The sequence below is a fragment of the Nesoenas mayeri genome, assembly GCF_963082525.1.
Source record: "Nesoenas mayeri genome assembly, chromosome: 28".
Taxonomy (NCBI): Eukaryota; Metazoa; Chordata; class Aves; order Columbiformes; family Columbidae; genus Nesoenas; species Nesoenas mayeri.
The window spans coordinates 579,311-591,325 of record NC_137558.1 but is presented as its reverse complement, the minus strand read 5'-3'; the positions used below and the strand labels follow the sequence as shown (position 1 = coordinate 591,325).

The window sequence follows — 12,015 nt, the reverse complement described above, 5'->3', positions numbered from 1 at the left end:
GCCACCCCAGGCCCTGTCCAGGCCACCCCAGGCCCTCTGTAGGGACCCCACCCCCCCCCCGCAACTTCACCTCTAGGGCCGATCTAGACCCCTCCCCTAGGCCTTGCTTAAGGCCCCACCTCAGTCCCGGGGCCCTCCTAGGCGTCACCTCAGGCCCCCCTGCCCTCCCTCAAGCCCTGGGGACCCCTCCTCATTCGGCCCCTTTAAGGCCGGCGCGGCCCCGCCCCCGCGCGCGACAGCGGCTGCGCGCGGCTCCCGCTTCCTGCCCCGCCCCCCGCCGGCCCGCCCCGCGCGCCCCGCCCGCCCCGCCCGCAGCGCCGCGGTGACACCGAGCAGGAAGCGCGCGGCGCGGGCAGAGCGGGAGCCGCCCCGGAGCCAGCGCCACCCGCCATGAACGGCAAAGGCAAGGACCGGACCGGACCGGACCGGACCGGACCGCGCCGCCAGCGCCCCCCGCGCCGCGCCCCCGCCCGCCCTCCCGCCCCGCCGGCCCGGGACGCGGCGCCTTTAAGGGCGGCGCCGCAGCGCGTGACCGCGCGAGCCGGGCGGCCAATGGGAGCGGGGCGGGGGGGGCGGGAGCGCGCGTTGCCATGGCGACCGGCCCGGCCTTAACCCCGTGAGCGCCGAGTGGCCTCCCCCCCGTCCCCCCTCCCCCGGTGACGTACGGGGGGCTGTGACGTAGGGAGGACCTCGGCGTGACGTAAGCGGGGAGGGCGGGGGAAACCCACCCGGGTGACATAGGGGATCCCGCTGGGTGAAGGGAGACGGACCCCCCCACGCGTGACGTAAGGGGGGACCCTGTTAGCTGGGGGGGGGCGCTGAGGTGGGAGAGACCCCCCGCCGGTGACACAGGGGATCCCCCGGGTGATGTCATAGGGGGGAGACACACCCCCCCCCCGCACTACTTGATGTCATAGTGGGGAGACCCCACCAGGTGATGTCATAGGGGGCCCCCCCAGGATGATGTCACAGAGCCCCTGGGTGTCCCCGGGGACCCCCTGGGTGCCATGGGGGGGTTGGAGCGGGGGAGCCCCCTCATCACGGGGGGGGGGGGCGGGGACAACCCCCCCAGCGCCGCCCCCCTTGCCCCCAAACCATGGAGAGCCGGGGGGGGGGGGGGGGGGTACCATTGGGGTTCGTTTCCTTCCTAAGACGTCGGGCTCCCCGAACGATCCGACTCGTTACCGTTGCTTTGGCTTTGCCCGCGCTGATGAACGACCGCGAACCCCCATTTGTCTCCGCAGGACAGTTCCCCCCGCAGCCGTCCTACCCCGTGCAGCCCCCCGGCCCCCCCGCCGTGTACCCCCCGGCCCTGCCGCTGCAGCCGCCGCCCTACAGCGACGCGCCCCCCGCCTACTCCGAGGTACGGGACCCCCCGGGACCCTCCTGAACGAAACCAAAGCTTATATCCACCAAAGCTTATAGCTGGAGGGTGCTTTTTGCCTGGGGGGCTCGTTTGCTGGGCAGCGCTGGTCCCCCGGTCTGCCCCGAATCACCCGCTTGACGTGTAAACGCCGTTCAAACGTCCCCGTGGAGTCAGGGTGACAAATTCATCTCGTTTGTCACCGGAAAAGACACTGACAGTAACATTGATTGCTTGGAGTGGGGGAAAACGCTCCAAAAACGGGGAAAAAATGTCCTTTTTCCAGCCCCAAATCTAACACATGGGGCTGGGGTGGGGGAGGGTGAGGGTCCATGTGGGGCTGGGGTGGGGGGTGAGGGTCTATGTGGGGCTGGGGGGGGGGTGAGGGTCTGTGTGGGGCTGGGGGGGGGTGAGGGTCTATGTGGAGCTGGGGCGGGGGGGTGAGGGTCTGTGTGGGGCTGGGGTCGGGGGGTGGGGGGTGAGGGTCCACGTGGGGTGCAGAATAACAACCCTCTACGCTCTGTTTTGTGCCTTTTCCCAGCTTTACCGGCCCAGCTTCGTGCCCCTGGGCGCCGCCACCGTCCCCACCATGTCCGCGGCGTATCCCAGCGCCTCCGTGTTCCTGCCCGTGGCGCAGTCGGTGGCCGTGGGGCCCATCGGCTCCTCGGTGCCCGTGGCCTATTACCCGGTGGGGCCGGTTTATCCGCCGGGCTCCACGGTGCTGGTGGACGGTGGGTTTGACGCCGGAGCGAGGTTTGGCGCCGGGGGCACCGCCAGCATCCCCGTGAGTACACGCCTGGGGGAGCGCGGGCTCCTGTTCGCACGCTGAGGGCTCCTCATCCTGCTCGGGTTGTGGCTCTGGAGCCGCGGGGCTGGCGGGCGGCCCTGGGGGCGGCAAAGCCACCGCGTGGCCACTGCTGGCCCAGCGTGGGGCTTCCGGGGCTGTGAGACGTTCCTGCCCCCCCGATTTCCCACCCGTGGGCCTGGGGATGTTCCTGCCCCCCCGATTTCCCACCCATGGGGCTGGGGATGTTTCTGCCCCCCCGATTTCCCACCCGTGGGGCTGTGAGATGTTCCTGCCCCCCAGATTTCCCACCCATGGGGCTGTGGGACGTTCCTGCCCCCCCAGATTACTCACTTTTGGCCGTGTCCAGGTCCTGCTCTAGGCCCCTCCATGGGGACCAAACCCCGGGTTAAGCCGGGCTTAGCCCAGCACGGACAGGACACCCAGCGTTTCCCACCAGCCCCCAGCCTGTGTTGCGCCCATTTCGCTGGGTCCCAAGCGGCGGGGACGTCGCGGGGGGGTTTCTGGGTCACGGTGGCTCCGTGTCCCCAACCTGGGCCCGTCCTGTTTGTGTTTCAGCCGCCGCCCCCCGGCTGCCCCCCCAGCAGTGCCCAGCTGGCCGTCATGCAGGGGGCCAACGTCCTGCTGACACAGCGCAAGGGGAACTTCTTCCTGGGCGGCTCGGACGGCGGCTACACCATCTGGTGAAGGAGGAGAAGGGGCCGGGGGCCGGGGGGGCGACGTTTCTCTAAGGAAAACCACGTACCGTCAGCACTTCTCACCACGTAACCGCTTTAGTCCGTATTAACCCCGAGCTGCGGTTCCCGGGACGGGGGCGCCCGGCCCCGCGGGCGCTTTAACGAAGCTCCGGTAACGACAGCGGCACCTCGGCCCCAACGGGGAAGGGCGGGGGGGTTCATTCACCGAATTAGCGCCAGCCCGGCCTCTCGGCGTTGCCGCGGTGAGCGCCGTGGCGCTGAGCCGTTCTCCATCGGCCACGGGCGCCGCTGCGCTGGACCCGGCGCCACGAACCGCCCGAAAAGGGTGCAAACGACACAAAGTGACCCCCGGGAGCCGGGGGGGGCACTCGGGCGCCCTTCCCTCCCCCGGCCCCCGGCCCGTCCTCCCCCGCGACGCAGCGCGGCCGGCGCCGCCTCCGTCCTCCGCTCCCGGTGCTCTGGGCTCCTTGCGCACTCGAGCCGCTCCAGGCCACGCTTCGGTCCAGCGCCACGCCGCGCCATCCCAGGCTAACGAGGCTTCCGAACGCTGCTTAATAAACAAACTCCTGCTGTTTCTTTTCCAACTCAACCCGGTGTTCTGACACCAAAACTCCTTGGGGCTGGTGGAGCGGAGGAGCCGGTCGCGTCCGTCCCAGGGCAGGGAGCGACTCCAACCGCCGCAAGTTAACTCTGCCCGGCTTTAGGAGTTAAAACCGGCTCGGCCGTCACGAAGTCTTAGTAGGGTTCAGAAGAATATTTCAGGGATCCTCAGCGTTTTGGGGGTTTTTTTGTTTTACAAAGAAAAAGATGAGATTTGACTCTATTTTATCGGGAGGTTTGGGTTTAGTCTGCGTCCGCGTCTCGTCTCTGTTTTAACCATGCGACTGACTGTTACCGAGGTCCAGCATCACGTCTCTGTACACACTGTGGTGCACTTAACTTGTGGATTTTTTTATACTAAAAAAAAAGAAGTAGAATAAAGACTATTTTGAAAGTTTGAGGCCGGTGCCGGTTTGCGTTGACCCGCGCCACGGCGCCGCGGCCCCGCCCGGCGCTTCGCTCAGTTCCTCTTCGCCGCCGCTTTGGGAACTTCCCCCTTTGCCGGGCTTTTGGTGGTGTTTTTCTCAGGTTTGATTTAAAGGAGGAACCTCGCGAAGGTTTTGCCACCGCCCCGAGTCTTTGTCGGCGCTAAGCCCGGCTTAGCGGACGAAGCGAACTCGGATCCGCCCCAGGTTTGGCGCCGATCGGGGCAGAACGACCGTCTCCGGTTCGTGGGCTACGACGGGACTTTCTGTGCCCCCCATTGACTTCTGTGACATTATTGACACCCGTGCTCACCCTCAGCTCCAGATCAGCTGCGCTGAGCCCCCGGCCCTCAATCCGCATTAGAACCCGTGGTTTGGGGAGATAAGGAGGAAAAGATAAGCCAAGCGACTTTTCAAGCTGTTTGTCCCTGGGGTGCGTTGTAAAGCACCGCAGGGAGCAGACGGGCGCGTCCCCCCCGGCCCCGCTCCCCAATCCGCGTCCATTGAGTTTTCCTTCCACGGTTGGTTTAATAAATTAAGGAAAAAAAGCAGCTTATAGACCCACGACTGCGGGGAACTGGGGGAACTGGAGCCTGCGGAGGGTGGTTTTAAATAAAATACTCCTCCTTCTCCCTGGCCGGAGCGTCGTCCAGCGGCAGCGCCCGCTCGGGCTCCGCCGGCGCCTCGTACGTGAGGTAGGTGCCCTTGTTCCGGTACAGGTAGGTGACAATGACAACCAGCACGGTCAGCAGCGTGAGGAACACCAGGGTGATGACGACTGCGGGGAGAAAAGCCGCCGTTAACCCAGTTGAACTCGATGGGAGCGGCGGGACCCCCGGGACCGGCCCCACCTGCGATGACGGCGGTGTTGGCGTCCTCGTGGAGAGGGGGGGTCTGGGCCTTCTTCAGCGAGGGCGTCGTCAGCTCCTCTTCATCCGCCCGCCGGAGAGGAGGAGATCGGTGAGGCTAGGCTGGGCTTAGCTGAGCCGGGCTTAGCAGAGCCGGGCTTAGCTGAGCCAGGCTTAGCTGGTTGGGGCACGGGGAGGTCTCACCTGCGCTCAGGGCGGGCTGGTCTCCTTCCATCGCATCGGCTCCTGCTCCTTCAGAGTCAAATAAAAGTATAAATTAACCATAAAAGGAAGAAAAGCGATAAATCCCCACACCAGGTCCCGTCAGGTTTTATCGGGGTGACGAGGGAAAACCAGCCCCCGGCGCTGCGATTCGCTCCCGAGCTTCAAGAGCTTTGAATTGCCCCCAAATCCTCTCCAATGTGCCCGTTGGGGGCTGAGGTTGGTGCTGCCGCTGCAGACAAAAGATGGACGGACGGAAAAGCGGTGAAAGCCCCCAAAAGCGTGTGGTGCGGGCGGCGCTGGGCACGGGCCACGCAGCGTCACCGAGGAGCGGGACGGTTCCCCCGTGCGCCCCCGTGCGGGTCCAGCCCCGGGGGTCGCGGGATGAGCCCCCAGCGCAGCAAACCCGGGATACGGGGGTATTTGGGTGTTTCGGTGTGCGCATCACCTGGTGTGGTGCAGCGGGTGCGGGTCGGAGGCTCCGGGAGTGGCGGAGACAGACGGACAGATGGGCAGACGGACAGATGGACGCGCTCCCGCCCCGGTCCGCACGTGCTCTGCAGAGCGACGCGGGGGCGGTAAAACAGTGACGACAAAAAGATCATCGTCTTCCTCATTCTTGCCCAAGAGCCGAGTTGCTCAAGAGCCGACACAGAGAAACGCTCCGCGCCCAACCCCCCCGCAGCTCCCGCCCCGCAGCCCCGGGGACGCAGCCGCGCTCCTGTCCCGTTCCCATCCCGTTCCCATTCCATTCCCATCCCGTTCCCATTCCATTCCCATCCCATTCCCATCCTGTTCCCGTCCTGTTCCCGTCCCGTTCCCGTCCTGTTCCCGTCCCGTTCCCAAACCCCAGTCCTATTCCATTCCCAAACCCCATTTCCAGCCCTATTCCCACTCCCACCCCCATTCCAATCCCCATTCCCACCCCATTCCCATTCCCAAACCCCATTTTATCTGTATTCCCATTCCCACCCCATTCCCATTCCATTCCCAAACCCCAGTTCCATCCCATTCCCAAGCCCCATTTCCAGCCCTATTCCCACCCCCATTCCCACCCCCTTTCCCATCCCTAAACCCCCTTTTCATCTGTATTCCCATTCCCACCCCCATTCCCAATCCCATTCCCACCGCCATTCCCATTCCCAGCGGACAGATGACGGGACAACCACCCCCCCACCCCCCCCCATCCCCCCCAGCCGCGTTTCCTCCCCGCCCCCACCCCACTTTCCCGCCGGCTTTTCCGCCTCCCGCCGCAGCGAGATCCCGACTTTCCCACCCCCCAAATCCAAGCGGAACCCCCGGCCGAGCGCCCACGTTTCACCTTCACCCCAAACCGCCGCGACGTGCCGGCACAACCGAGCCCCCCGAGTCCCGGGGGAGGAGCTGGGGTGTCCCGGGACCTCGCGGAGCGCGGCGCTGGGCGGCTGCGCCCCACGCGGGGCCGGGCGCAGGCGTTGCCCTTTTCCTGCCTCACCTTTCCAGTTCGGCTGCAATAACCATAAAACCCCGAAATCCACCCCCCCCGCCGCCCCGTTAACCCCTCACTGGCCGGGGATCCGGCCCGGCACCCACTGTCGACCGTCGGCAACGGGTTTTGGCTTCGGTGCGGGGGGTTCGCGGCGCGGGGAGGGGGAAATGGGTGGTTGGGAAACGGCGGCACGTTTTCCAGGTGCCGGCAAAACCGGCTCGGTGCCTTTTCCCTGAGTCACCGCGAAGCAGCGGCGCCGGGGGTTGGGGGACAGGGTGACAACCCCCAAACCCAAACCCGGGGCCCCCGGTGCCGCGCGTTTCCAGGAGGGAATGTGGCGTTTCTGCCCCATTTCAGCACGTTTCTGCCTTTATTTGGGCGGGCAAGCGCGTTGGGGTTGTGGTTAAACAGAACGATCTGCCCGTGGCACCGTAAATCCGCGTTGTGCGCAGCGGGCGCGGAGCTCAGAGGTGGGTGAGGGTCTCGCTGGGGGGGGGCGCTGCCAGGGGGGCGTCCTGGGTGGTGTCCGGCTCCGCCGCCCCGATACGGTCTCGCTCCTGGGGGGACACGGGGGTGACGGAGAATTTGTGCTTAAACCAGAGCCAGGACAGCCTGAGCCGGCCGGGGGGTCAGGGTGACGTCCCCCCCACAACGTGTCCCCTCCCGGCACCACAACTTCCTCACCTGAGCTTTGGGCGCTGTCGGCTCGAGCTCCGTCACCTCCGCGTCCCCCCGGGAGCCGCCGCGCTCAACCGGGGACCCCGAGGCCGCGGCACCAGTGACACCGGGGGGGACGGCGCCCGGGGCGGGGGACAGCGGCTCCTCGGGACCCTCAGCGTCGGTGGCCGCGCCATCCGGCTGATGGGGGTCCCGTGTGGCGGCTTTGTCTGGCTGCGGTGGCTGCGGGGACGCGGGTACCGGCCGCCTGCACGATGGCCTCGGACAGAATCAGGGACGTCAGGGACGTGGCGATGTCCTCGGGTCCCCCCTGCTCCCCACTGGTGGCCTCTGCCGGCTCCGGACCTCGGCTTTCGGTGAGGCCAGAGGAGCGATTCCCTGGCTCCACGGCTGTCATCGGTGACCCCGACTCCACGACTGTCACCGGTGTCCCCGGCTCCACGGCTGTCACCGGTAACCCCGACTCCACGGCTGTCACCGGTGTCCCCGGCTCCACGGCTGTCACCGGTGACCCCGGCTCCACGGCTGTCACCGGCGTCCCCAGCTCCACGGCTGTCACCGGCGTCCCCGGCTCTGGGGACAGAGCTCTGGGGACGGTGACGGGCTCCAGGGCCTCCTCGCTGGACACCGACGCCGTCTCCGACAGGGACCCGGCGCTGGTGGGTGACGCTGGCGGGGGCCCGGGGACGGTGACACCCAGGTCCCCGTTGGAGACGGTGTCGGCGTCGCCGCTGCCTGTCCCGGGGGACGTCGGTGTCACCTCCGCTCCCAGCGCGGGCGGCCAGTCCGGTGACTTCCCGGGGTGGGGGACCATGGCCGGGGGGCTCACGGGCGAGGAGATGACCAGCGAGCGGCGGCTGCTGCGGGGGGACGGGGGGGATGTCCCGTCACCCTGGGGACACCGTGATGTCACCCCCGGGACAATTGGCAAACTCATCAACTTGGCACCACCAGAGCGTCCTCAGGCCCGTGCCGGGACGTGCTCCTGCACCCCCAGCCTGGGACTGCATCCCCCCGCTGCTTTTTGGGGTGTGGGGGGGACACTGGTCACCGTGACCCCCCACCCTGTCCCTCCTTCACCTGGAGACGCCTTTGACCACGAAGACCTTGCCCGAGTGCTGCTGCTCCAGCCGGCTCATCACCTCGTACAGGTCGCGGTTCAGCTGCCGGGGTGGGGGGCACAGAAACCCATCAGATGGGCCCCCGGTGCCACCCGCCACTGCCACCTCTTCTGCGGTACTGAATTAACTCAACGGCAGCGCTATTACATCAACTAAGATGACGCGAGGCCGGTGGCCGGCAGCGGTGGAGCTGAAGCGCGGCGGGGGGGGGGGTCATGGGGTTTTCGGGGTGCTGCCCCCCCACCTTGCTCATCTCCTTGTAGAAGACGTCGCGCAGGTTGGAGATGTTCTGGAAGATGGTCACGTAGCAGGCGATGCGGCTGCGGGGGACACGGCGGGGGGGGGTCAGGGGGACACGGTGGGGGGGGGTCAGGGGGACACGGCGGGGGGGGGTCAGGGGGACACGGCGGGGGGGGGGTCAGGGGGACACGGCGGCGGGGAGTCAGGGGGACATGGTGGGGGGGAGTCAGGGGGACACGGTGGGGGGGGGTCAGTGGGACACGGCAGGGGGGTCAGGGGGACACGGCGGGGGGGTCAGGGGGACACGGCGGGGGGGGGTCAGGGGGACACGGTGGAGGGGGGTCAGGGGGACACAGCGGGGGGGTCAGGGGGACACGGCCGGGGGGTCAGGGGGACATGGCGGGAGGGGGTCAGGGGGACACGGCGGGGGGATCAGGGGGACACGGCCGGGGGGTCAGGGGGACACAGCGGGGGGGTCAGGGGGACACAGCGGGGGGGGGTTCAGGGGGACATGGCAGCTGGGGAGGGGGTTCAGGGTCCCTTGTCCCAGCCAACAGGTTTTGAGGACGTTTTACTTTTCGGGAGGGGGCTGCCCCTTTGCCAAAGCGGGGGCTGCAGGTGCCACCGGCTTTGGGGCAGGATCGTCCCTGCGATGGCCCCCAGCCCTGGGCTGTCCCTGAATCCCTGCGGTGTCCCCCAGCCCTTTGGATGTCCCCCAACCCCATGTGGTCCCCCAGCTGCACAATGTCCCCTAGCCCCGCGATGTCCCCCCACCTGTGACACCCCCAATGCCACGATGTCCCGCCACCTGTGACACCCCCAGCCCTGCGATGTCCCCCCACCTGTGACACCCCCAGCCCCGCGGTGTCCCCAGCCCCGCGACAGCCGGTACCTGCCGTACAGCAGCGGCAGCTCGTCCCGCAGGTCCCTGTTCAGATCCTCAAACACCGCCTGGGCTTTGTTGAACTCCTCCTCGGCCTGGGGGGGCGGGAGGGGCTGTGGCTTTGGGGACACGGTGGGACATGGGGGGGGCCGCGCCGGGGGGGGTCCCACCTTGGCGATCTTGGCCTCATCCTTTTTCTTGGCGCTCTGCAGAGCCTCCAGGTGGTGCCGGGCGCTGTCGTAATCCACCAGCTTGCGGCCCCGCTTGGCGATGCGCTCCTGCGGGATGGGACGGGGTGGGGGGGCTCAGCCAGGATCGGGCCCCCGGCCCCTCTCCCCCCCAACACGGGGTACCTTGAAGTCCCCAAACTGCGCCAGGTAGTTCTCCATCAGGCGCAGAGCTTGGTCGGCCAGCTTGGCTTCGTAGTCCTCCCACAGCAGGTCATTGCTCTGGAGGGCACAAAGGGGAAAACGGGGTGAAACACCCCAATTCCCCCCCACCCCCCCCAGTGCTCCAAGGGGACCCCGGGCCGCGTCGGGGGGCTCACGTCGGCGATGGCCTTGAGCTCCCCGTGGCCGTCCCACTCGGGGCTGTAAATCTCCTGCAGCGTCTCGGCCACTCTGCGGGAGCTCTCGTGCATCACTGCGCGGGGGCAAACCGCCGTGGGTTACCGTCGGTAATCGCTTACCGGCGTTTGCCATCATCTACGGTTACTTATGAGCCACTACGTTTATTATTACTCATTATACTCATTAATATTTATTATTATTTAATATTAATTTAGCTATTATTCATTATTTATTATTCATTATATGTATTATTTATTATTATTATTATTTATTACTATTTATTATTTATTATTACTTATTACTATTTATTATTACTTATTACTATTTATTACTATTCATTCCCAGTTCTCCGGGTGAGCAATCCCGGTGCTGCTCAACCTCTCCCCAGCGCATTTTGGGGCCCGTACCTTTCACCGCCGCCACGAACGCCTTGAGGTCCTTGTAGAGCTTGTTGCCTTCGTTCTGCAAACCAGGCGGGGAGGGGACGCTCAGGGACCCCCAGGGCGTATGGGGTGTCCCTGGGATGTATGGGGGCATCCTTGGGGTGTATGGGGGTGTCCCCGGGGTGTATGGGGTGTCCCCAGGGCATACAGGGGTGTCCCCAGGGTGTATGGGGGTATCCCCGGGGCATACGGGGATGTCCCCGTGCCCCCCATCCCTGCGTCCCCATCACCTGCTGCAGCTGGAAGTTGTAGGCGCTTTGCTCAAACTGCTCGTCTTTGGTTTCCACCGTTTTGCCCAATTTCTGCAGAACCTGAGGCGGAGAAATGGGAAAAGCCATCAGCCCCCAGCCCGGCGCTGCCCCCCGGAGGGGGAACCCCCAGAAACCCCTTTCAGTTGGTGCCGAGGGTCCGATGGAGCCGACACCAAGTGGGCATTTGGGTTGGGAACGCAAGATTTCAGCACGTGCCTCCGCGCTTTGACTTTTTAGGGGAAAACGGCGACTTTTTGGGTGTTAACCCACCCCTCGGCTCTCTCGACCCCCGATGGCGGCCGCGGTGCCGGCGATGCCCGGGGTGCCACCCTGGGGAGGATGAGGACGGAGCGAGGCCGAAGGTGCCCCCGGAACTGCGGCAGGAGCACGATGGGGGCTCTGGGGTGTCCAGGAAGGGGTTGACGCCCCCGGGAAGCGCCTGCTCGGGGCTGATACCGCGGAGAAGCCGAATTTAGCCCCGAGCCAGGAAACCCGGGAGCGTGGGGGCTCAGCGGGGGAGCTTCGTGTCACCCCCAAAGTGGGCGATGCCCCTGCTCATTTTTGGGGGGAGAAAAAGAGACAGAGACGCTGCCGAACGGCCCCAAAACAGCCGCAATTCACCCTGTTTCCGCAGCCCTTCCCCCTCGCTTCCTGCGCTGCCGATGGGGCTGCGCGGCTGTTATTCCGTCACCGGGTCCCGCTGGGGACTGTCACCTCCAGCCAGCCCCAGGGACCCCGCGCCAGCAGCGTGAGGCCCCCCCGACACCTTCGGAAGGTGTTTTGGGTGGAAAAACCCCACTTTGGAGACCCCCGATGCAGCTCGGGGGACTTTGTGGAGATGCCACCGAGGCCAAAGCTGCAGGACAACGATGGCGTTGACCCAGAAGAACCCAAGTTAACACCTTACGACACCCAAATCAACACCCCGGAGCACCCATGGGTGCCGAGCGCTGCCCGTTGTGCCACCCCCTTAGTGCACAGTGGGGACCAAATTAAGGGATAAGAGAAAATAAAGGGTTTTGGTGCTGTGAGCGCCGCGGTGCTGCCCGTACCTTCTCCTGCGCCCGGCTGAAGCGCTTCTGGACCTGCCTGGCGAAGAGCCCGGCGCTCCTGCCCTCGGCCATGGCGGCGGCCCCGGCACTCGCCACGGAGGAAGTCGGGAGGCGAAGCATCCGCCGGGCACCCCCGGAAAGGCTCCCCCTGCACCCCCTGCGCGGGGAACCCGCACCCGCCTCCTGCCGCACCCGCCGGCGCCTGCGCTCGGGTTCAAGGGGGGTTTTGGTGTGGTTTCGGTGCTGGTTTTCACCCGCGTCAGGTGGGGTTGCTCCTTGGGGATGCTCAATGGAGCGAGGTGGTACTGGCCACTGAATCCAACGTCCCTCGTTGCAGAGGGGTCGGGTT

At 66.1% G+C, this 12,015-nt stretch overlaps 2 protein-coding genes across 2 annotated transcripts; one reads left to right on the top strand and one right to left on the bottom strand.

Moving 5' to 3' along the window:
* Positions 1 to 292: 292 nt before the first annotated feature.
* On the top strand, positions 293 to 3,976 carry DAZAP2 (DAZ associated protein 2). Its single transcript, XM_080360678.1, has 4 exons — positions 293 to 403; positions 1,245 to 1,363; positions 1,905 to 2,147; positions 2,727 to 3,976. The coding sequence occupies exons 1-4, from the start codon at positions 391 to 393 to the stop codon at positions 2,853 to 2,855; spliced, it is 504 nt and encodes a 167-aa protein (XP_080216804.1). The 5' UTR covers positions 293 to 390; the 3' UTR covers positions 2,856 to 3,976.
* A 2,911-nt stretch (positions 3,977 to 6,887) lies between these two features.
* Positions 6,888 to 11,767, bottom strand: BIN2 (bridging integrator 2). The gene is given in 12 exon segments (XM_080360649.1): positions 6,888 to 6,986; positions 7,114 to 7,341; positions 7,343 to 7,967; positions 8,188 to 8,270; positions 8,473 to 8,548; positions 9,361 to 9,446; positions 9,522 to 9,629; positions 9,705 to 9,800; positions 9,899 to 9,993; positions 10,328 to 10,382; positions 10,594 to 10,674; positions 11,667 to 11,767. Coding segments are annotated over 12 exon segments (1,698 nt in total). The 5' UTR covers positions 11,739 to 11,767; the 3' UTR covers positions 6,888 to 6,893.
* Between the last annotated feature and the right edge of the window lie 248 nt (positions 11,768 to 12,015).